This window comes from Pan paniscus, chromosome 15 (assembly GCF_029289425.2).
Source record: "Pan paniscus chromosome 15, NHGRI_mPanPan1-v2.0_pri, whole genome shotgun sequence".
NCBI lineage: Eukaryota > Metazoa > Chordata > Mammalia > Primates > Hominidae > Pan > Pan paniscus.
The window spans coordinates 101,299,607-101,320,338 of record NC_073264.2 but is presented as its reverse complement, the minus strand read 5'-3'; the positions used below and the strand labels follow the sequence as shown (position 1 = coordinate 101,320,338).

Sequence of the window (20,732 nt, the reverse complement as noted above, 5' to 3'; positions counted from 1 at the left end):
GTGGGGGGGCGGGGTGTGTGTTGGGGATGTGTGTGTGTTGGGGGTGTGTGTGTGTTGGGGTGTGTGTGTGTGGGTGTGTGTGGGTGTTGGGGGCCTGTAGGGGGCGGGGTGTGTGTTGGGGGTGTGTGTATGTGTTGGGGGTGTGTGTGTGTTGGGGCGGGTGTGTGTGTTGGAGCGGGTGGGTGTGTGGGAGCGGGTGTGTGTGGGGGGGAGACTGCCCTGTCTGCAGCCAGTGTTTGCCTCCCCCTTTCCTTTTTCTTTTTGTTCTTTTTTTTTTTTGTTTTTTTGAGACGGAGTCTGGCTCTGTCACCCAGGCTGGAGCGCAGTGGCGCGATCTCGGCTCACTGCAACCTCTGCCTCCCGGGTTCACGCCATTCTCCTGCCTCAGTAGCTGGGACCACAGGCGCCCGCCACCAAGCCCGGCTAATTTTTTGTATTTTTAGTAGAGACGGGGTTTTCACCGTGTTAGCCAGGATGGTCTTGATCTCCTGACGTCGTGATCTGCCCTCCCGCCTCGGCATCTCAAAGTGCAGGGATTACAGGCGTGAGCCACGGCGCCCGGACTTCCTTCTTTTTTAAGCAAAGCCTGTTAGAATGGCTTGGATCTCGAGGTGGGTAACATTTTTCCTTTTGATTTCTGTTCCCCATTCTGTCTTTCCGGTGTTTATCAGATAAAGTCCTGCTGACCCCTCATGGCCCTGTCCTTAGGTGGCGTCTTACCCGACCTCCGAGGGCTCTGCAGCCGCTGCGGGAGAATGACCCTGTCGGTATTTTTGAGGCTGCTTTGAGCGCGGCCCCCTGGTAAGCTCCGGTGCTCAGGGAGACCCACGCGGCATCACCGGAGCATTTCATGCTCCCGAATCCACTGGCGACCTCCTCCGGGGTCTCAGGAAGGGCAGGGATAGAGTGCTCTGTTCTTCTATGAAACATTGTGCCCCTGGTCCTGAGGGTAGGGCGCCTCCTGCCCACTAGGTCCCTGTGGGGGCGGGGGTCCTCACACTGAGCTCCTGAGAGTGAAGAGCAGCCTCCCCCACACCCCCGGGCAGGCTCCCCCCACTCCCCCAGACAGGCTCCCCCCACTCCCCCGGGCAGGCTCCCCCCACTCCCCCAGACAGGCTCCCCCCACTCCCCCGGGTAGGCTCCCCCCACTCCCCCAGACAGGCTCCCCCCACTCCCCCGGGCAGGCTCCCCCCACTCCCCCGGACGGGCTCCCCCCACTCCCCAGGGCAGGCTCCCCCCACTCCCCCGGGCAGGCTCCCCCCACTCCCCCGGGCAGGCTCCCCCCACTCCCCCAGATTGGCTCCCCCCACTCCCCCGGGCAGGCTCCCCCCACTCCCCCGGACAGGCTCCCCCCACTCCCCCAGATTGGCTCCCCCCACTCTCCTGGATGGGCTTCCCCCACTCCCCCAGAGAGGTTACCCCGACTCCCCCAGACAGGCTCTCCCCACTCCCCCGGGCAGGCTCCCCCCACTCCCCCAGACAGGCTCCCCCCACTGCCCGAGACAGGCTCCCCCGACCCTCCCAGATAGGCTCCCCCCACTCCCCCAGACAGGCTCCCCCCACTCTCCCGGGCAGGCTCCCCCCAACTCCCCCAGACAGGCTCCCCCCACTCTCCCAGGCAGGCTCCCCTGACTCTCCGGGCAGGCTCCCCCGACCCCACTTCAGGGGGCCTCCTTCGCCCCGCAGCCTCCCCCTACTCTTTGAGGCAGTCTCCCCCAATTCCCCCAGGCAGCCTGAAAAGCCCCCCAAACAGCAGCTCTGTTTGCCCCCACTTAGCAGGGCCCCCTGCGGGGCACCCCCAAACACTAGGAGGAAGTCCCTCCCGTGGCTCCCTTTGGAGGAGCCTTGGGGAACCTGGCCAGCCAGCCCGGAAGGAGGCAGGCACAGCTCAGATCAGAGCTCAGAGGACCCAGGTCCTGAGTTCGGAGCGGAGAGGCGTCCACAGCAGCAGCACCAGGCGGCGCAGGCGGGGGCACCGCCCGTCCGCGGCCGCCCGGTGGAACCAGTTACTGAGAGCAGCGCAGTGGCGCCTCACTCCACCCTGCTAGCTGCGCCGACTGCTTGAAATGCAGGTTTTATTATCAGGTGTAGTGAGGCCCACAAATCAGGGGATGTTGCCGTTGAAAAGATGGTTTGTCACTCACAGTTCCCAAGAGCAGGGGCTGCGCCACACGGCGCGGGTCGGGGACACACGGGCGAACGCTGGGGTCTGCTGAAGTCAGGGAGAGGAGAGGGAAACGTGAGCAAGAGCCTTTATTGGGGTTTCTGTGGGAAGAGACAGTCAAGGCAAGGTGAGCAGGCTTTGGACTGGCTGGTTTGAGTAATTTCAGGGCTCTGGGACAGAGGGGCTGTCCGGAGTTGTCTGATACCTGGCCCTGGTGTGATCAGGGCAGGGGAATATTGGCCCTGAGTGTGAGAGACAGAGGAGGTAGTGGGCTGTGGGCTGTGAGGTGGTCACTGGCATCTGAGAAGGAATCTCTAGTCCTAGGAGGGGCAGCCTCTCTAGGGTCAGCTAGGCCCCAGGACACAGAAAATAAAAGCATCAGACACAGAAAATAAAAATGTTCTGTGGGTGGCAGTAATTCATTTTTTATTACCACCCACCATTGCAGTATAAGGAGATAGCATAAGCGGTTTATCCATTCTTCGTTTTTTGTTGTTGTTGGACATTGGAGTTACCTCCAGCTTTGGCTTTTACTAATAAAGCTGCCAGGACTATTCTCGCACATGTATTTGGTGGCCACACATGTTCACTACTCCTGGTATAGACCCTGGCATGCGCAGCTTTCATAGATATTACTGAAGAGTTTTCCAAAGTGATTAAGCCAAATTTTAATGTTGTTGGCACCCTTAAGCCTTTCGGTCTGAGGACTCATGCCTTCCTTCTGTCATTCATTCAGCAAATCATTGTTTTATTATTACTATTATTATTATTAGTTTTTGAGACGGAGTTTCGCTCTTGTTGTCCAGGCTGGAGTGCAGTGGCACGATCTTGGCTCACCGCAACCCCTGCCTCCCTGGTACAAGTGATTCTCCTGCCTCAGCCTCCTGAGTAGCTGGGATTACAGGTGCCCGCCACCATGCCCAGCTAATTTTTTGTATTTTTAGTAGAGACGGGGTTGCACCATGTTGGCCAGGCTGGTTTTGAACTCCTGGCCTCAAGCAATCCACCCGCCTCGGCCTCCCAATGTGCTAGGATCACAGGGGTGAGTCACCACGCCCAGCCCAGCAAATCACTATTAACAGCAACTCCTTTGCCAGAAAATGTTCTAGGCATTGGTGATACCAGGGGTGATCCCCAGAGAACAGGGCATTCTAGAGGAGGCCCTGTTACAATAGACAAGGACGGCTGGGCGCGGGGGCTCACCCCTGGAATCCCAGCACTTTGGGAGGCCGAGGCAGGAAGAGTGCTTGAGCCCAGGAGTTCCAGACCAGCCTGGGGAACATGGAGGCTCAAGCCATCCTCCTACATCGCGCCTGGGACCACAGGTGCGAGCCACCACACCTGGCTAATTTTTGTATTTTTTGTGGAGACAGGGTTTTGCCATGTTGTCCTGGCTGGTCTCAAACTCCGGGGCTTAAGTTAATCTGCCTACCTCAGCCTTCCAAAGTGTTGGGATTATGGGCGGGCATGAGCCACCTCGCCGGGCCACAAAACCCGGTCTCTGCAAAAAAAACCCCAAAAGAACAAAAATAAGCTGGGTGTGGTGGGCGCACCTATAGTCCCAGCTACTCAGGAGGCTGAGGTAGGAGGATCACCTGAGCCCGGGAGGCAGAGGTTGCAGTGAGCTGAGACTGCACCACTGCACTTCACCTGGATGACAGAGTGAGATCCTATCTTTAAAAAGTAATAATAAAATAAACAAGTAAATAAGTACCTGCTATAATAATTTACTTCCTGTAGGGATAACCCCTAATTACATATAATTAAATTGTAATTACAATTTCAGTGGGATGACTTCTATGAAGGAAACAAGGCTGGGTAGGGACCAGTGTTGCCTCTTCTCCATCCTTTCCTAGCAGTCTGGCTATGAGGCCGCTTGGATCCTGAAACTGTCCTCATGTCTCGATTCCTCCACGGGCTCCGTTTCAATAGAGGGGTGTGGTTTTTATTTTTTTATTTTTATTTTATTTTTTGAGATGGAGTTCGGCTCTTGTCGCCCAGGCTGGAGTGCAGTAGCGAAATCTCAGCTCACCGCAACCTCTGCCTCCTGGATTCAAGCGATTCTCCTGCCTCGGCCTCCCAACTAGCTGGGATTTACAGGCGTGTGCCACCACGCCTGGCTAATTTTTGTATTTTTAGTAGAGACAGGGTTTCATCATGTTGGCCAGGCTGGTTTCAAGTCCTGACCTCAGATAATCCACCCGCCTCGGCATCCCAAAGTGCTGGGATTACAGGCGTGAGCCACCATGCCTGGCCATAAACTTTATTTTTCAGAACAGCTTTATATTTACAGAAAAACTGTGATGATAGTTTAGAATGTTCACATATATGCCACACCCAGTTTCCTTTATTTTAATATCTTATAATATGGTGCATTTGTTGCTTTTGATGGACCAATATTGATACACTATGATTAACTATGGTCCAGCTTTACTAGGCTTTCCTTAGCTTTACCTAATGTCCTTTTTCTGCTCCAGGATCCCATTCAAGACACCACATTACAAACGAAAATGTATTTTCTGTCATTTCTGGGACAACGGACAGGGTGGGGACGCAACAGTATGTGCTCCTGGCTCGTCAACACCGTGAAGCTGGGTTTCTGGCTCCCCAGGGACTTGGGGAGCACTTGGCAAGGGCATCAGACTTGATTTCATGCATCCTGGGTGTCTGTTCCACTCCCAGGTCTTCTTCAGCATGTCCTCTGACTTGTCCCCTCTCTGGCCTCAGTTTCCTCATCTGGAAAATGAGGGCCTTGGTGAGTTTCCTCTGGATAGGCGGTGGCCTGGGGCAGAGGGAACTGGCAGGCTTGGTGTTGTCCTGAGGGTGGAGCTGGGGCTCAGGGCGGCAGATCTCACGGAATTCAACACAGGGGCGAAGGCTCTGATTTTGGAAGCTTTTTAATTCAAAGGTCAGGGGCCAAAGTCATGCCCCAGCCTTGCTGTTAATTCCTCTGTGCCTCAGGCAAGGTGCTCCTCATCTCTGGGCCTCAGTCTCCTGATCTGTAAAGTGATGGCTGGTGGGATGGCTTCTGAGGACCCTTCTGGCTGGGAACAGAGCAGGCTGCCCTGGGAGCAATGAGTCTTCTCCCAAGGGTGCCAGCTGGGCCGGGAGGCCTGCTGGGTGTGGCAAGGGGTGATGGCCATGGTGGCATGTGGGTCCCCCTGCTGATGGAAAATCTGGCCTCTGTGTCCACCTTTCCCATGGCTAATTCAGGGGATGGTGGCTGGCGGCCGCAGGACACCCATGCCTTCCTTCCTGGCTCACTCAGGACTGCCTTTGGCCCTGAGCTAAGGAAGGCCTGCCAAGTGTACCAAACCCCGGGCCATGGACTTCCATGGGACGCACAGAAGCACGCCCTCACTATGTGCGAGCCTGTGGCAGCGCTGGCTGATGTGTCAGTCAGCTCCCAGGCAACTGCCAGCCGAGGCCAGGCTCTGGCCCACAGGCACAGCCGGTCCACCCTCCAAAACTCCAAGGGAGTGGGAGAAGGAACAGAGGCATCACTGAGAGGGTGAAGATGAGGGGCCCTGTGCCCTTACCTCCCCAAAACTAGACTTTCCATTTGAGAACATTCAGGTTCTTCCTTGTTTCCAAGCGTTTGCATCTGCTGTTCCCCCTAGCACCAATGCCTTTCCCTTTTCTAGCTGTTGAACTCCTACCCACCCCTCAAGGCCCAATGCAAAAGTCCCTTCTACTGGATCCTAGCTGCTTCAGGGCCTACCTGTGTCATGGCACGTATCACCCTGAATCATAACAGCCACTTCTGTACCTGTGTCCCCATCCAGAACTCAAGTTCCCTGAAGGCAGGAGTGGGTCTGACTCATCCCTGTGAGGTTGCTGCAGACGCATTATCTCCCCTTTGCATTATTGGTGAAAGGGCCGGGTGGAGGAAGGGAGGATTGCTGCACCAACCTTTCCTCAGCGCCTGTTTACTGGCACCGTCGCATCCATTCCACGCCGATCCTCCGCAGTCCCCCTATCCTGCCAGCCGCTCCTCCGTGGGGCAAGGGCGGCGCGAGCCACAGGGGCGTGCCCGCGAGCGGGTCGGGGCTGCGGAGAGAACGGGCCGGGGTAAAAACCCGACGGCTGCCCGCGGGTGGGCGGGGCGCGCAGAGCCGGTGGGAGGCCGCGGTGGCAGCAGCCGCCCCCGCGCATCGAGGGACCCAGGGACTCGCGCAGATGGCACGCGGCCACCTCGGTCCTGCCGGGGAGCCCCATTTCCAACCGAGGCAACTGAGGTTCCCAAAGCGCCAGCTACCCGCCGGGGTCTGGAGAGCGCCGGGGCCCGGTCGCCCCTCCCAGCCAGAGGTGCCCCGCCCCAAGCCTGGCGCACCTGGCCCCGCCCCGCCGGGACCCCGCCCCCGCCCCGCCACCGCCCTAATCAGAGCTGGTTCCGCGCCGCGGCCGCCGCGACAGGTGCAGCAGAGCCGAGCCGGCCGCGCTCCGGACGGCGCCTCCCGCCCCACCATGGGCAACAGCGCGAGCCGCAACGACTTCGAGTGGGTCTACACCGACCAGCCGCACACGCAGCGGCGCAAGGAGATACTGGGTGAGCGCGGCGCGGGCCCCCTCCCCCCCGGTGGGGACCGCCCCGTTGGCCCGTCTGGAGTCGCGTCGTGGGGTCGAGCCCAGACGGGCCGCTCCAGCTCTGGCCCAAATTCCAGTGGGCGTTCCGCCATTGCCGCTCCCCTCCCCGGGGTCCCCGGCCGGCTCCCCGAGGGTCCCCCACCCTGGCCGGGTCTGAAACTCCCTGGGACCTGAGGATTCCGAGGACCCCAGTACGGGTCCGAGCGCCAGGGAGCGCGTCCCAGCTGTTCCTCGCGAGCCACTCCCGGGGCCAGGGCCGGGGCTCTGGGATGCTGGGACGCGAGGGCGCAGGGGCGGCCCCGGGACGCACTACGAGGCGCACGCGCTCCCTGGCGCGGAGGCAGCTTGCGCGCCGCGGGGCCTCCACCCGCAGTCACTGGGCGCCTGCTGCGCTCAGAGCCCCTGGGTCCCGCGGCCACGGGCGCCCCAGGCTGGAGTTCAGGGCGGATGAGCGCCGGGAAGGGAGCAAACGCGAATGAGAGGCGCGCGTGTTTTCTTTGAAAAAAGCAAAGATTGTACTAAAGAATCCTTCTATTCTGGCATGTCGCTTATTACGTGGTGGCTGTTTTCCTTGTTGCTTCGTGTCCTCTGCGAGGAGGGCATCTTTACCCACTCGGAGTCACTCGTTCATGCCAGAGGCCCCATCCAACCCACAAGCAAGGTGGCCCCGGTGAGTCGTCCTTGGCCAGGGCTTACGGGGTTAAAGGGCCTGCGTCTGGAGAGTGGCTTTTGCCAGATGCCACCAAATCGCCACAGGCTGAGACAGGCCCGCCCCTCCCGCTCCCACGCGGGACGCAACCCTGCCTAAGTCAGCACCGCGCGTTGCCACACTTTGTAATCTTCAGTCAGATTGGGGAAACAATACCATTTCACTGTGGCTTTAATTTGCACTTATTTGATGGAGGTTTCACATTTTAATCGGGCGTTTTATTTAATTTAATTAATTTATTTATTTAGAGACAGAGTCTCGCGATCTCGGCTCACTGCGACCCCCGCCTCCCAGGTTCAAGCGATTCTCCTGCCTCAGCCTTCTGAGTAGCTGGGATTACAAGCACCTGCCACCACACCCGGCTAATTTTTGTATTTGTAGTAGAGATGGAGTTTCACCATGTTGGCTAGGCGCGATCTTAGCTCACTGCAACCTCTCCCCACTGGGCTCAACTGATCCTCCTACCTCAGCCTCCTGAGTAGTTGAGACTGCAGGTGTGTACCACTATGCCCGGCTATTTTTTTGTATTTTTACTAGAAACAGGGTCTTGCCATGTTGCCCAGGCTGGTCTCAAACTTCCGAGCTCGAGGGATCCACCCATCTCAGCCTCCCAAAGTGTTGGGACTACAGGCATGAGCCACGAGCCACCACACCTGGCCTGAACAACCTTTTTTTTTTTTTTTTTTGAGATGAAGTCTTGCTTTGTCACCCAGACCGGAGTGCAGTGATGCGATCTCCACTCACCGCAACCTCCGCCTCCCAGGTTCAAGCGATTCTCCTGCCTCAGCCTTCTGAGTAGGTGGGATTACAGGCACCTGCCACCACACCCGGCTAATTTTGTATTTGTAGTAGAGATGGGGTTTCACCATGTTGGCTAGGCTGGTCTCAAACTCGTGACCTCAGGTGATTCACCCGCCTCTGCCTCCCAAACTGTTGGGATTACAGGTGTGAGCCACTGCACCCAGCCAACTTTTTCTTTCTTCCTCTTTTTTTAATCCCATGGCAGCATACTGAGATACCATGACTTTTAAATGTTTGAAACCCAAGATACATTGGGTGGCTAGCCTGTGACTGCATCCCGGGGTAACTGGGGCCTTGGGAGCTGGAAGCCTCTATGTGGGTTTGTGACTGCTGTGGTTTCTCCTGGGAGGTGAGCTGCAGCCCAGCATCGTCTGGTCCCAGCAGTGGTAGCTGCCTCCCGTATGCTGTGGAACTCCTGGGGAGGGCTGGGAGGAACCTTGGGGGTCATCTGACCCTCCCTCCCTGCTCATCATGTGAACAGGGCAGGTGTCCTGGCTACTGCCCCTCAGCAGGTCTGAGGTGGGGCTGAGGCTGGAGCAGGGGCCTCCTTGGCCCTGTTTGCATTTCTGTCCCCTCCCCTGGCTATCCCCAGCTTCACTTCACAGGACTCATTGGGTATCTGGCCCCATGTGGAAAAGGCAGGAGGCACATGGCAGCCAGTGTCCTGGTCCCTAGGAGCTCATATCCATAGAATAGGAGCTGGGCCTACCTCAGGGCCACCTGGAGGGATCCAGACACTCTGGGCTGTGGCCTCACTTTCCCAATCTGCAAAATGGGCAGTCGTCCTACCAGGCAGAGTAGGTGTGAGGATGAGATGATACCTCGGCTGGGAAGGTGCCCGGGGTGGTACCTGGCCCTCCAGGACATGGGGAAGGAGCTCTCTCTAAAGAGGGAAGCCACAGGCCCTGGAACCAATCCAGGAGGCTTTCTGGAGGTGGTGGCTAGGAAGGTTGAAAGACTTGGAAAAGGGAGAGGCACCTGGGGCCAGGGCTTGGGGAGCACAAGTCCTCAGGGCGGGCTCTCCAGCTTGGTCCACGCTCCCTTTCCTGCAGGGAGGAAGCAGGGGCTTCCTTTCCACCTGTTGTTTTCAGCTAATAAATTTGGAATGTGCCATTCCCTCCCTCCCCGGCACAAGCTGTTCCCCAGGTGAATGTCCCTCCTCCCTGCTCTGCCAGGCTCTGTCTTGCTTACCCTTGCTCGCTCAGTTCAGTCCCACCTCCTGCAGAAAGCCCCTCCACTGCTCCCAGACCTGGCCCAGCTGGATGGGGACCCCTCCTCTGGGTTCCCCTCCATGGCTCCAAGCCCTCTGGGCTCTGGGCTCTTTGGGGCACAGTTCAAGAGCTTGGCTGTGGAGCTGAACCCCTGGCAAGGACCCTGACACCCACTTATTAGCCACGGGTGAGTCTGTAAACAGATGAAGGAGTTGGGGCCTGGGCAAATGAAAAGGGGTTAATAAATCATACCTTCCTAATGGGGCTGCTGTGCAGATTAAACGAGGTGACATGTAAAGTGCTTATTCCAGGACTCGATGAGTATCAGCTGCGATGATAATGATTAACGTCTCAGAGACCTGGCAAGGGCTGTCGTTTCCCTAAGGACAGGGAATACTCTCTGCTTCCTCCATGCCTATGCTATTCCCAGGCCTTGGAGAAATGCTCTGTGTAACTGCCAGCATCTCTTTATAGAAGAGGCAGGAGTGAGGCTGAGAGAGGGGAAGCAACTTGCCGGGGAACACACAGGCCAGGCTGGTGCTCAGGCAGCCTCCTGCCCCACCCAGCTGGCTCCTGCAGCCTATGCCAAGCTCCTGGGTGCCCAGGGATGTTCAATAAAGATCATAATCTGACAGTCAGAATCCAGGAAGTCCTTGCAAAGAGCTGGATCCAGGAGCTCTGTGGGTTGGGGCCAAAGTCCGTCTCCAGCTCCTGCCTGGGAGGGGGACATGCTCCCTAGAACATAACTTCCTAAGAAAGTGGGGTCTCCTAGGCCAGGGCTGAGGCTCCTTGACCTGAAAGGGCAGGACCGGAGCCAGCGAGACTGGCCCCATCAGAGACCCAGCCAGGCGTGGCCGGTGGAGTAAGAGGCAAGCTCTGGGTTTGTTTTTTTTTTGAAAATGAATAGCTTTGTAATTTTGTTTGTTTTTAAATTATGAAAGCAGGGCACACATGGTAATACAAAAATTCAAATAAAGAAAAACAAAAGAGGAAATCCCGGAAGCAAAACTGCTGGCTGTTGCTGGATTATTTGCTTCAGAAAGGCCGGGGCTGGGGCTCTGTCAGTGGTAACTGGTAAAATCCAGGACCAAACTGCCAGAGCCACAAGGGGATCTTGGGGCTCCATCTCCCAGCCACAGAGCTGCCCGGCTGCAGGGTAGCCCCATCTCTGTAACGTACCGGGGCCTGGCTGCTCCCAGACCTTCAGTATATATTTGTCACTGGAAATGAAAGGCAGGTTTAGTGAGCGGCTGGTGAGAAGGTGGACACTTGCCACACTTTCCAGATCCAACTAGGTCCCAGGGTGCCTCCCACACTGGACAGGGTCAGGCTTGTCTCTTGGCACAAAACCTCAGGTGGCAGGGATGGAAGCTGTGGGTAGGTGGCTTCCCAGAGCATTAGGCCAGGGCTGGGAGGAAGAAGTTTAGGAAGGAGGGGATTAGGAGGGCTTTGCTGCCTTTGTGAGGAGAGGCTTGTCCCAGGTCAGGTTACTCAGCTGTGGATGGGTGGGGAAAAGGCCACGTTGTATGGAAGCATTTCCTGCTGTGGCCACCAGGTGGCATCGTCAACCCTGAGCAGGTTTGTGGTGGAACAGGGAGCTGGGAAGCAGGTGGCGGCAGAGGTGGAATGTTGGAGGGATGATGGGCAGTGACAGGCACCTCCCATGTGGCCAGTGAGTGACTGTCATATGATGGCATTTGGCCTCCCTGGGAAGGTGATATAGCAGGTCTCCCTAGATGTTGCCAGAGCCAGGGCTTGGGGGCTCACTGGGGCCCAGTGTGGAAGAGATAAGAGGCCCCTTTGCTTTTGGGAGCCCTGCTGGGGACAAGACAAAAGTGACTTTATTGCCAGCTAGTCAGGAGGGGCAGGGGTGGAGTGGCCTGTGACTGGGAGTAGGGGTGTGGCGTGGTGGGGGGCCCTGTCTCTGCTACTCTTGGAGGCAAGGGTACAGCAGCCTCTCTGGCCTGGCTGCCTGTTTCTGATGCAGTCCCTCTGCTCAATGGCTCAGCAGATTTGTCAGGAGCATTTCTGGGCAAAGGCTGTAACCCATCAGAGTCGCACCAGGGTGATGCAACTGTCCTGTGGGTGCAGGGGGCTTTGGGCTGGCCTCCCTTCAGCAGGCCCTGCCTCTGGCTCTGCCCTCTGGCATTTTATGAGTGAGCCTGCTAACTGGTATAAGTGTGCAGACGTTTCACACCTTGGCATCTGCTGCCCCTTCTTCCCCATAGGCCCCTAGGGAAGACCCCACCTCCATGGGCTCCCAGCCACAGAGGCTGTCAGAGCAGATGCCTTACAGATGGAGACTGAGGAGACAGGTCCAGAGAGGGACAGGGGCTTGCCCAAGGGCACACAGGAGTTTGACTGAGCCTGATCCATGATTTTTTCTTTCTTTCTTTCTTTTTTTTGAGACGCTTTGTTTCCAGGCTGGAGTCCAGTGGTGTGATTTTGGCTCACTGCAACCTCTGTCTCCCAGGTTCAAGCAATTCTCCTGCCTCAGCCTCCTAAGTAGCTGGAACTACAGGCGCACGCCACCTTGTCCAGCTAATTTTTGTATTTTTAGTAGAGACGGGGTTTCACCATGTTGGCCAGGCTGGTTTTGAACTCCTGACCTCAAGTGATCTGCCCGTCTCAGCCTCCCAAAGTGCTGGGATTACAGGTGTGAGCCACTGCGCCCAGACCTGATCCAGAATTTTCTCTGGGTGCTCTGTGGCAGTGTAGCCAAGCACTAGATCGGTGCTGATGGAGTCTGAGTCCACATCGGGGCCTTGCTCACCATTGTGCAGGCCTGGAGTCGGGGGTCCTGAGTTCAAGTCTTGGCTCGGTCAGCCTTGTTGCACCTTGGTGGGCCCTTCTTTGCACCTCCCTTGACCTCAGACCCTTCCTGAGTCCTGCCTGGACAGGGTGACTTCTAGCAACAGCTGTTGTTCATGGCCACCTGCCCAGATGCCTCGTGCCTCACCTGGGGCCGCTGCTGGAAACCGTCTGTGTGGGTCTGTGTATCTTGGTTCCAGGTGGCTGTGCACGTCGGGCTCTGTGCTGCCCCACGGAGCAGAGAGCCCTCAAGGCACATGTGTTGCCCAGCTTCTCCTGCCATCCAGGCTGGAGGTGTGGAAGGGCAGAGTCACACCTGAGGTCAGCTGAGTGCCCACAGCAGGACAGAGCTCCCAGGCTGGGCCAGGTTTGGGTGTCTAGCCACAGCCCATGCAGGCCTGCAATTCCTCATGGGGCTGCCAGGGAGCTGTGTCTCTCCCTGTCCTTCTCTGCCTTGGGCTTTCCCCCTCTCTTGTGGCCCAGAGAAGATGGGGCCCAAGGCCATGGAACCCATTGACTCCCACTCCCCAGCCCCACCCATTCTCCCTGTCCCCCTTTCTTTGAGGCCCTGGAAGAGGCCCTGTATTAGTGTTCTCCAGAGAGACAGAACTGATAGGATCTATGTATCTATCTCTCACATCTACTATCTATCTATCTATCTATCTATCTATCTATCTATCTATCTATCTATCTATGTTTTTGCCATTACTGTCGCCCAGGCTGGAGTGCAGTGGTGCAATTGCGGCTCACTGCAGCCCCGAACTCCTGGGCTCAAGCGATCTTCCCACCTCAGCCTCCCAAATAGCTGGGACCACAGGCACACACCACCACACCTGGCTGATTTTTAAACTTTTTGCATAATAAGGCCTTGCTATATTGCCCAGGCTGATCCTGACCTCCTGGGCTCAAGGAAACCTCCTGCCTCAGCCTCCCAAAGTGCTGAGATTACAATGTAAGCCACCATGCCTGGATCAATCGATATATCTATCTATCTATCTATCTATCTATCTTTCTATCTTCCTATCTTCCTATCTTCCTTCCTTCCTTCCTTCCTTCCCTTTCCCTCCCTCCCTCCCTTCCTTCTTTCCTTCCATCCATCCATCCATTCGAAGAGGGGATTTATTAGGGGAATTGGCTCATGTGATTATGGAGGCTGTAAAGTCCCATGACAGACTGTCTGCAAGCTGGAGACCCAGGGGTGGCAGTAGGGGTAGCGTGGTTCAGTCTGAGTCTGAGGGCCTCAGAACCAGGGAACTCGATGGTGGAACCCTCAGTATGATATTGAAGGCCTGAAAGCAGGCGGAGGGTGGAGGGTGCTGGTGTAGTTCCTGGAGTCCAAAGGCTGGAGTTTTGATATCCAAGGACTAGAGAAGCGTGTGTTGCAGCTCCAAGAGAGGGAAGCGGTGGGAGAAGTAGAGAAGGATGGGAGGAGAGAGGGAGGGAAAGACAGGAGGGAGACCCTTGTCTCTGCCTTTTTGTTCTATCGGGGCCCTAGCTGATTGGATGGTGCTGGCCCACATTGTGGGCGGGCCTTCCTCACTCAGTCCACTTACCCTCTGCCAGTCTGGAAACACCTTGACAGACACCCAGAAATAATGCTCCATAGCTCTCGAGGAGTTCCTGAGTCACCTTGGCACCCAGCTTCAGTGCCCCTTGCCTTCTCCATGATGCCCACCACGGCATCTCCATGATGCCCACCCTGGCATCTCCTTCCCATCCTGCTGTCCTCTGGTGCCTTCCTGTTGCCCTCCCTGCCCCATGCCCTAGGCAGACCCACCCTCGCTACCTCATCTCACCCTTGCCTTGCCTCGGGCTGTGCCGGAATGGCTCCTGAGACACCATGACCTGGCTAAGTCGAGGGACACCTGCTCTCTCTTCTTGTCCCTGAACCTCTGTGACCCCTGGCAGCTGACCACCTCCAAGCCCTGGCTTCAGTTACTACTCCATCCTGACCGTACCCAGGGTGACCTCAGCCACGACCCTCTCTTGCACATCCAGTCTGCATGGCGTGGTCCCGAGTGTTCCTGGCACGTCCCCACTCCCACTCCCCCAGGGACCTGGGCGCTCTGGAGCTGAAGATGGTAGATCTTTGCAATCTTTGCAAAAAGCGTGGGTTGTTTTCTCCTGTCAAGGAGTCAGTCAACTGACCTTGGGTGGGTGCAGAGTAGACCCACTCCTAAGAAAGGGCTTCCGGGGGGCCCACTGGAGGCTGGGGTGTTCAGTGAGGCCTTTCTGCCCAGTGGGTTGGGACTCCCAGCCTGTGCCACCTCTGGAACTCCTTGGGTGCAAAGCTCCAGCAGCTGCTGTTTTCAGAACTGTCATGGAGCTCCTGCTCCAGCAAAGCTTCTCTGGGCCTCAGGCCTTTGGCAGGAGCCCCCTGTACCTGCAGTGTGGGTGTCTCGGGCTCCCTGAGTGCCATTCTCTGCTCGTTCAGCTCCTTGGGGGTCCCTCAGCCACGTGCTGCAGTCCAGCAGGTGCCTGCAGGCAGGTGAGGTGACCTGGGGCTCCCTGCATCTGTTCTCTCCTTGAGTCGCGCCCTGTGCTGCCCGTGCTCAGCTGCCTCGTGCACTGCTCAGTTTTTAGTTACTTCCAGTTGGTGGCTCCCAAGCCTGCAAGCTTTGGGCCTGCTCTTGTTGAAACAAGCCAGGGCCAGGCCATCGCCCCAAGACCAGCTTTTCCTCTTAGATCAGAGCACTTCCTTTAATGACAATAGTACCAGCTTGTGCCTACTGAGTGCTGGCACCCCCAGGGCTCAGACTAATGTGCTGGCCACTCCACAGCCTGACGGGCATAGAGGAATGGCGTCCCCATTTCCCAGATGGGAAGATGCAGGCTGGTGGGCCCCTGCTATTGGCCAGGTGATGGCTGGGGTTGGGCCCCTGAGGCTTGTTGGGACCTGCCTGCACTAGGCCTCTTGCCAGATGTGCCACACTGGAAACAGCCCAGAGTCCACTCAGAGGGGACTTAGGGGCATGCCTGTTGGATGGGCCAGCCCAGTGCCTGTTTCTGGGGTCCCAGTGGCTCCGGAGGCCCCAGCACACCCATGGGAGATAGGACCAGCCCATAGCTGGGGCCGGGTGAGGGGCTGGTAGGGTGGGCACTGCTGTCCTTGTGTGTGCAGGTTTCTCCTCTCTCCAGTGGTCCACAGTGGGGCCCCCGAGGGAAGGCTGGGGCTTGGAGGGGCAGCTGAGTCCTAGGAGGTGCTGAGGAAAGCAGGAAGGGCACGGGGCTCCCTGAAAGTCGGCTGCACAGGGCACAGGGAGGGACCCTGAGGGGCTCCCTGAAAGGTGGCTGCACAGGGCACAGGGAGGGACCCTGAGGGGCTCCCTGAAAGGCGGCTGCGCAGGGCACAGGGAGGGACCCTGAGGGGCTCCCTGAAAGGTGGCTGCACCGGGCACAGGGAGGGACCCTGAGGGCGCACCACGTAGGCAGAACTTAGCATCTTTGTTCAGCAGATGGGGAAAGTGAGGCCCATTCTCCAAGGTCAGGGCTGCCAGGCTCTGTCATGGCTCTCACCTCTGAGGGGTGCAGAAGTGGCTGATGCTTGCCTGCACCCAAAAGCTGGAGGCCTGGGCTGGCCCTCCCCAGAGCTGCCTGCTTGTGGCTCACCTGGCACAGGTGTGGCCTGCCCCTCCCTCTTGCCCCGAGGTTTGGTCTCCTTCCAAGGGGAAGCAGCGGCTGGTTGCCTGTGGAATGGGGGCAGGGCGGGGGGGGGGGGTGTTGGGGTGGGAGTGGGGCTGGAGCTGGCCGGCCCCCAGGCGGGTTGGCTACTGCCCTGGGGGCAGGAGCGTCCCTGGGTAAGAGGGAGGCAGTGGGCAGTGGTGCCTTCGGACCTGCGGTCTCAGCCTACATACAGACACACAAAGGGGACTTTGCATGCGACTTCCTTGGCCCTGCGCCTGGGCCAGAGCCTTCCTGAGTGGGAGCTGCCAGCAGGTCCTCCTTGCCCTGCCTGACAGGAGACATTGCTTCCCTGCCTGGGACCACTTTGCTGCGGGCGCTGGGCCCCCACCTCCTGGCTGAGGCCCCCCGTGTGCTTGAGTACACAGACAGCACCGAGGCACAGCCTCTGAATCGTCCTCGCTGGCCCAGACCTGCTGGGTGGGAACAAGCTGGGATGAGGCCTGGCTCGGGGAGCAGCAGGGCTCATCTGCCTGCGTGGGCCACATGTGCCCCTGCTGGAGTCCTGCCCTCTGAGTCTGGTGGGATGAGGCTCGGCCAGGGTGGGGGCCAGAGGGCCCTCGAGGGACAGGGCCTGTGTGCAGGGGCAAAGGGACCAGCGAGGTTTGCTGGCCACTCCCACCTTCTCACCCCTCGGCCACTGCAGTGGGAGCGGAGGAGGGCGGGGTGCAGCCCCACCGAGCAGGGCCTCATACCTCCCTGTCTTCCTTGCAGCCAAGTACCCGGCCATCAAGGCCCTGATGCGGCCAGACCCGCGCCTCAAGTGGGCGGTGCTGGTGCTGGTGCTGGTGCAGATGCTGGCCTGCTGGCTGGTGCGTGGGCTGGCCTGGCGCTGGCTGCTGTTCTGGGCCTACGCCTTTGGTGGCTGCGTGAACCACTCGCTGACGCTGGCCATCCACGACATCTCACACAACGCGGCCTTCGGCACGGGCTGTGCGGCGCGCAACCGCTGGCTGGCCGTGTTCGCCAACCTGCCCGTGGGTGTGCCCTACGCCGCCTCCTTCAAGAAGTACCACGTGGACCACCACCGCTACCTGGGCGGCGACGGGCTGGACGTGGACGTGCCCACGCGTCTGGAGGGTTGGTTCTTCTGCACGCCCGCCCGCAAGCTGCTCTGGCTGGTGCTGCAGCCCTTCTTCTACTCGCTGCGGCCGCTCTGCGTCCACCCCAAGGCTGTGACCCGCATGGAGGTGCTCAACACGCTGGTGCAGCTGGCGGCCGACCTGGCCATCTTTGCCCTCTGGGGGCTCAAGCCCGTGGTCTACCTGCTGGCCAGCTCCTTCCTGGGCCTGGGCCTGCACCCCATCTCGGGCCACTTTGTGGCCGAGCACTACATGTTCCTCAAGGGCCACGAGACCTACTCCTACTATGGGCCTCTCAACTGGATCACCTTCAATGTGGGCTACCACGTGGAGCACCACGACTTCCCCAGCATCCCGGGCTACAACCTGCCGCTGGTATGTGGCTGGGGTGGCAGGGCTGCGGCGGGGCAGGGCTGCACAGCCATCGGAGGAGGTGGGGGCCCTGGAAGGGCCTTGGGCCATGCCCAGCAGCCTCTCCCTTTTTGTGCTAGTCATGGCATGGCCACTTGCACTTGTCCCCAGGGCAGGAGGAAAGGCCACACAACACAGGCGAGTCCTCTGCTGGAGGCTGAAGCAAATTCAGGGAGGTGGGGTCTGAGAGGCATTTCACAGTCCAGGCTGCTTGATGCCGCCATGATACTGACAGGGTGTCTTCCTTGAAGAGGGGCAGCATTAGCAACACTGCACGGGAAGCACCATCCTTCCCGTCTGCAGGCTCTTTTCCTGCTCATTCCTTGTCATTGCCCTGTGACCCTCCAGGGGCCAGAGAGGACAGGGTGGGCCTTGCCCTTCGCAGCCCAAGGGGCTTGGGCAGAGCTGATGGGGAGTGGAAGCCCCAGGTATGGGCATCTTTGCCTTAGGAGACTGGGAGCTGGAGAATTTCTGAATGAGAAAGGAGGAAGGGGAAGGGGGAGGAGGAGCCATCCCTCAGCCATTGCCAGCCTGTGCCTTGGTAGCCTCTGGCTGCCTGGAAAGAGCTGGAGTTACCTGTGGCAAAGGGGGCGGGAGGAGGTGGCACTGGGGAGGTGTTGGAGCGCCTGAGCGCACGCCTCTGTGTGCACCGGGGTGTGCACGTGTCTATGTGTGAGCATGTTTGCCCTGTGATTATGTGTGGGTGCCTGCCCACGTGCGCAGGCATTTGCATGTGTGCCTGGGTGTGCGCACACGCATCTGTGTGTGGTTATGTATTTACCTGGTTGTGCAGCTGTTTGTGCACACGTCCCTGTATGCGTGTGCACCGTGGCCCGTGTGACTCTGGAATCAGACCAAATTCCAAGCCTGGGCCGTGGCCTGTGCCCTCCATTCCGGCTGGCAGTACCAAGGCGGTGCTCTGCACCAGGGACCATCTCACTTGAACTTCACCACAGCCCAGGAGGCAGCTGCCTCCTCATCCATTATCCCTGTTGTATAGATAAGGCAGAGGCACAGGGGGAGAGGTGCCCGCCTCAGGAGGTGACGGGGCGGAGGGGAGAGGTGCCCGCCTCAGGAGATGGCAGAGCAAGTTGGCAAGAGTGCCTGCCGTGAGCCACGAGCCTTTACCTTTCCTGAGCAAAGTGAGAGGCTCTGGGTGCCTGGTGCTGGCCCCGCTGTCCTGGTTTTGCGGCCAGGCTCCCTGCGTCCTGAGAGCATCCTTAGGAGGTGACAGGGCAAAGAGGGGGCAGGAAAGGCATCCGGGTGGGGGGGGGCAGGGAGGGCATCCCTGTGATGGGAGCTGGGCCAAGGCTGCATGCCGTTGAGCAGTGGGGCGGCGTGGTGGTGGCGCAGTTGCGGGCGCTGAAGCTGGGAGCACTTCCTGGAGGGAGTTGGTGGGGGTGTCTGTGTAGAGCAAAGGCTGGAGGGGACAGCAGGTGCTCAAGAGGCCCTTGGAACATGACAAGCAGTGAGGCTGGCTGAGGCCAAGGTTGGCGGGTCACAGGGCTGAGATGCATGGGTGTGACACTGTGGCCTGGCAGGACTCAGGCGGGCACTCAGCACTGCGCAGGCGCTGCGGGAGAACCCCCCCCCCCCCCAGCAGTGGGGTCTGCCGGGTCAGAAGGCGGGGCCGAGTGGAGTGGTGCAATGAATTCTGCAACTGCCACTTGGGGCAGGCGCTCTAAGCTGAGCCCGTGGGTGCCTCTGCCACAGCGTTCTGGGCGCAGTTCAGGCCACCAGGCCCTCCAGCAGCCAGCGCCAGCCTTCTGGGCACCCAGGAAGTGGTGGTTGGCAGGGAGGACCAGAGGGGTGGCCTTGTGTTTGGCCAAGCTGGACATGGGCACCCCAGAGGCGACGGTGTGTTTGCATTATGTACACCCATGTGTGTGTGTGGGTGTGCGCGCGCGCAAACATGTTCGTACATGCATATGCGTGTGCATGCCCACCGCGTGTGCTCAGGTGTGTGCGTGTGTGCTCGCGGGTGCGGCCCCGAGGAGAACCAGCCCCTGAGCCCCGCCCTCCTCTCTACAGGTGCGGAAGATCGCGCCCGAGTACTACGACCACCTGCCGCAGCACCACTCCTGGGTGAAGGTGCTCTGGGATTTTGTGTTTGAGGACTCCCTGGGGCCCTATGCCAGGGTGAAGCGGGTGTACAGGCTGGCAAAAGATGGTCTGTGAGCCCGGGCTGCCTCCTGGTGGTGGCCATTGTCCCCCATCGGCCCCTCAGCCTTGCACCCCAGCACTGAGAAGCTATATTTCCTTCCTGTGCTCTGGACTGCTGCCCTTGTCCCCGAGGACTGTCCCGCGCAGCCACACCTGGCAACAGCAGTGTGGGCTGCAGGGCTCCGTCTGCACGTGGACTTGCCCTGGACCTTGAGTGTGGCCCTCCCTTTCTGGGCCTCCCCAGGTGAGGCCTGGCCCTGCCCCACCATGACCTGGGTGCTCTGAGCCCACGGTTCCCACGGAGCTGACTTCTCTGGGGTGCCTGTGCCCTACATTAAACCCGGCGTTTGTTTCACAGCCCATGGATTGTGCTTCTGAGGGGGTGGTCTGGGCTTGAGCCTGGCCCCAGGGAATGGGGCGCTGGGCCGCCCCGATGGGTGGAGCTTGAGGCCTGAGTGCCGCTTCGTCCAGGCCAGGCCCAGGTCCTGCCATGCACTCCTGGCTCTTTGTGGGACGGTGGCTGCTGCTGGCAGTGCTCCCTCAGGGCCTGCCACTGTGGTGTGCACACACACTGAGGTGTGGACAGCAGAAAGCTCACTTTGGTCATCTGTGTGGTTCCAAATCCCTCCTAGCAGCCCGGGGATCCCACGGCTCCCTTGCCTGGCTGAGCCACGCAGAGGCTGGCTCCCCCATCCCCCTGAGCCCACACCACCTGCCTTGCCCCCACCCCTTGGGCCTGCTCACCTCCTGCTCTCTGTATGCGCTCCCGCGGCAGGGAGCGTCCCTGAGCCCAGAGAGGGTCTATCCCCCACACCAGCTCGGAGGAGGGGCTGGAGGAGCTCTGCCCAGATCTGGCACCCAAGCCCGGGGGCTGGCCGGGCAGGTGACTGTCCTGGTGAGCCACAGGTCAGAGGGATGCGGGTCGGGCAGCGTCCTGGGAGTGTGCGTGACGTGAGAAATGTGTTGGTCCTTTCTACAGAAGGGCTGAGGGTGCAGCTGCGACCTAGGAGGTTGTCTTCTCCTGGAGGGCAGGGCTGGGTTGGGTTGGGGTGGGTCCTGATGTCCCAGAGGTGGGCAGGCAGCAGGAGGGGTGCCTGAGCGAGGCCCTCCCT

General features: G+C 59.2%; 1 protein-coding gene across 1 annotated transcript; it reads left to right on the top strand.

Annotated features, from left to right (window-relative positions):
- Positions 1–6,303: 6,303 nt before the first annotated feature.
- DEGS2 (delta 4-desaturase, sphingolipid 2) lies at positions 6,304–19,977 on the top strand. The gene is made up of 3 exons (XM_003832853.5): positions 6,304–6,713; positions 16,679–17,421; positions 19,489–19,977. The coding sequence occupies exons 1-3, from the start codon at positions 6,344–6,346 to the stop codon at positions 19,633–19,635; spliced, it is 1,260 nt and encodes a 419-aa protein (XP_003832901.3). The 5' UTR covers positions 6,304–6,343; the 3' UTR covers positions 19,636–19,977.
- Positions 19,978–20,732: the final 755 nt, after the last annotated feature.

Coding starts and splice junctions, on each gene's coding strand:
- DEGS2 (XM_003832853.5), top strand. CDS start 6,344: ATGGCACGCGGCCACCTCGGTCCTGCCGGGGAGCCCCATTTCCAACCG. Junction 6,714..16,678: donor GCGGCGCAAGGAGATACTGG/GTGAGCGCGGCG, acceptor TCTTCCTTGCAG/CCAAGTACCCGGCCATCAAG. Junction 17,422..19,488: donor CGGGCTACAACCTGCCGCTG/GTATGTGGCTGG, acceptor TCCTCTCTACAG/GTGCGGAAGATCGCGCCCGA.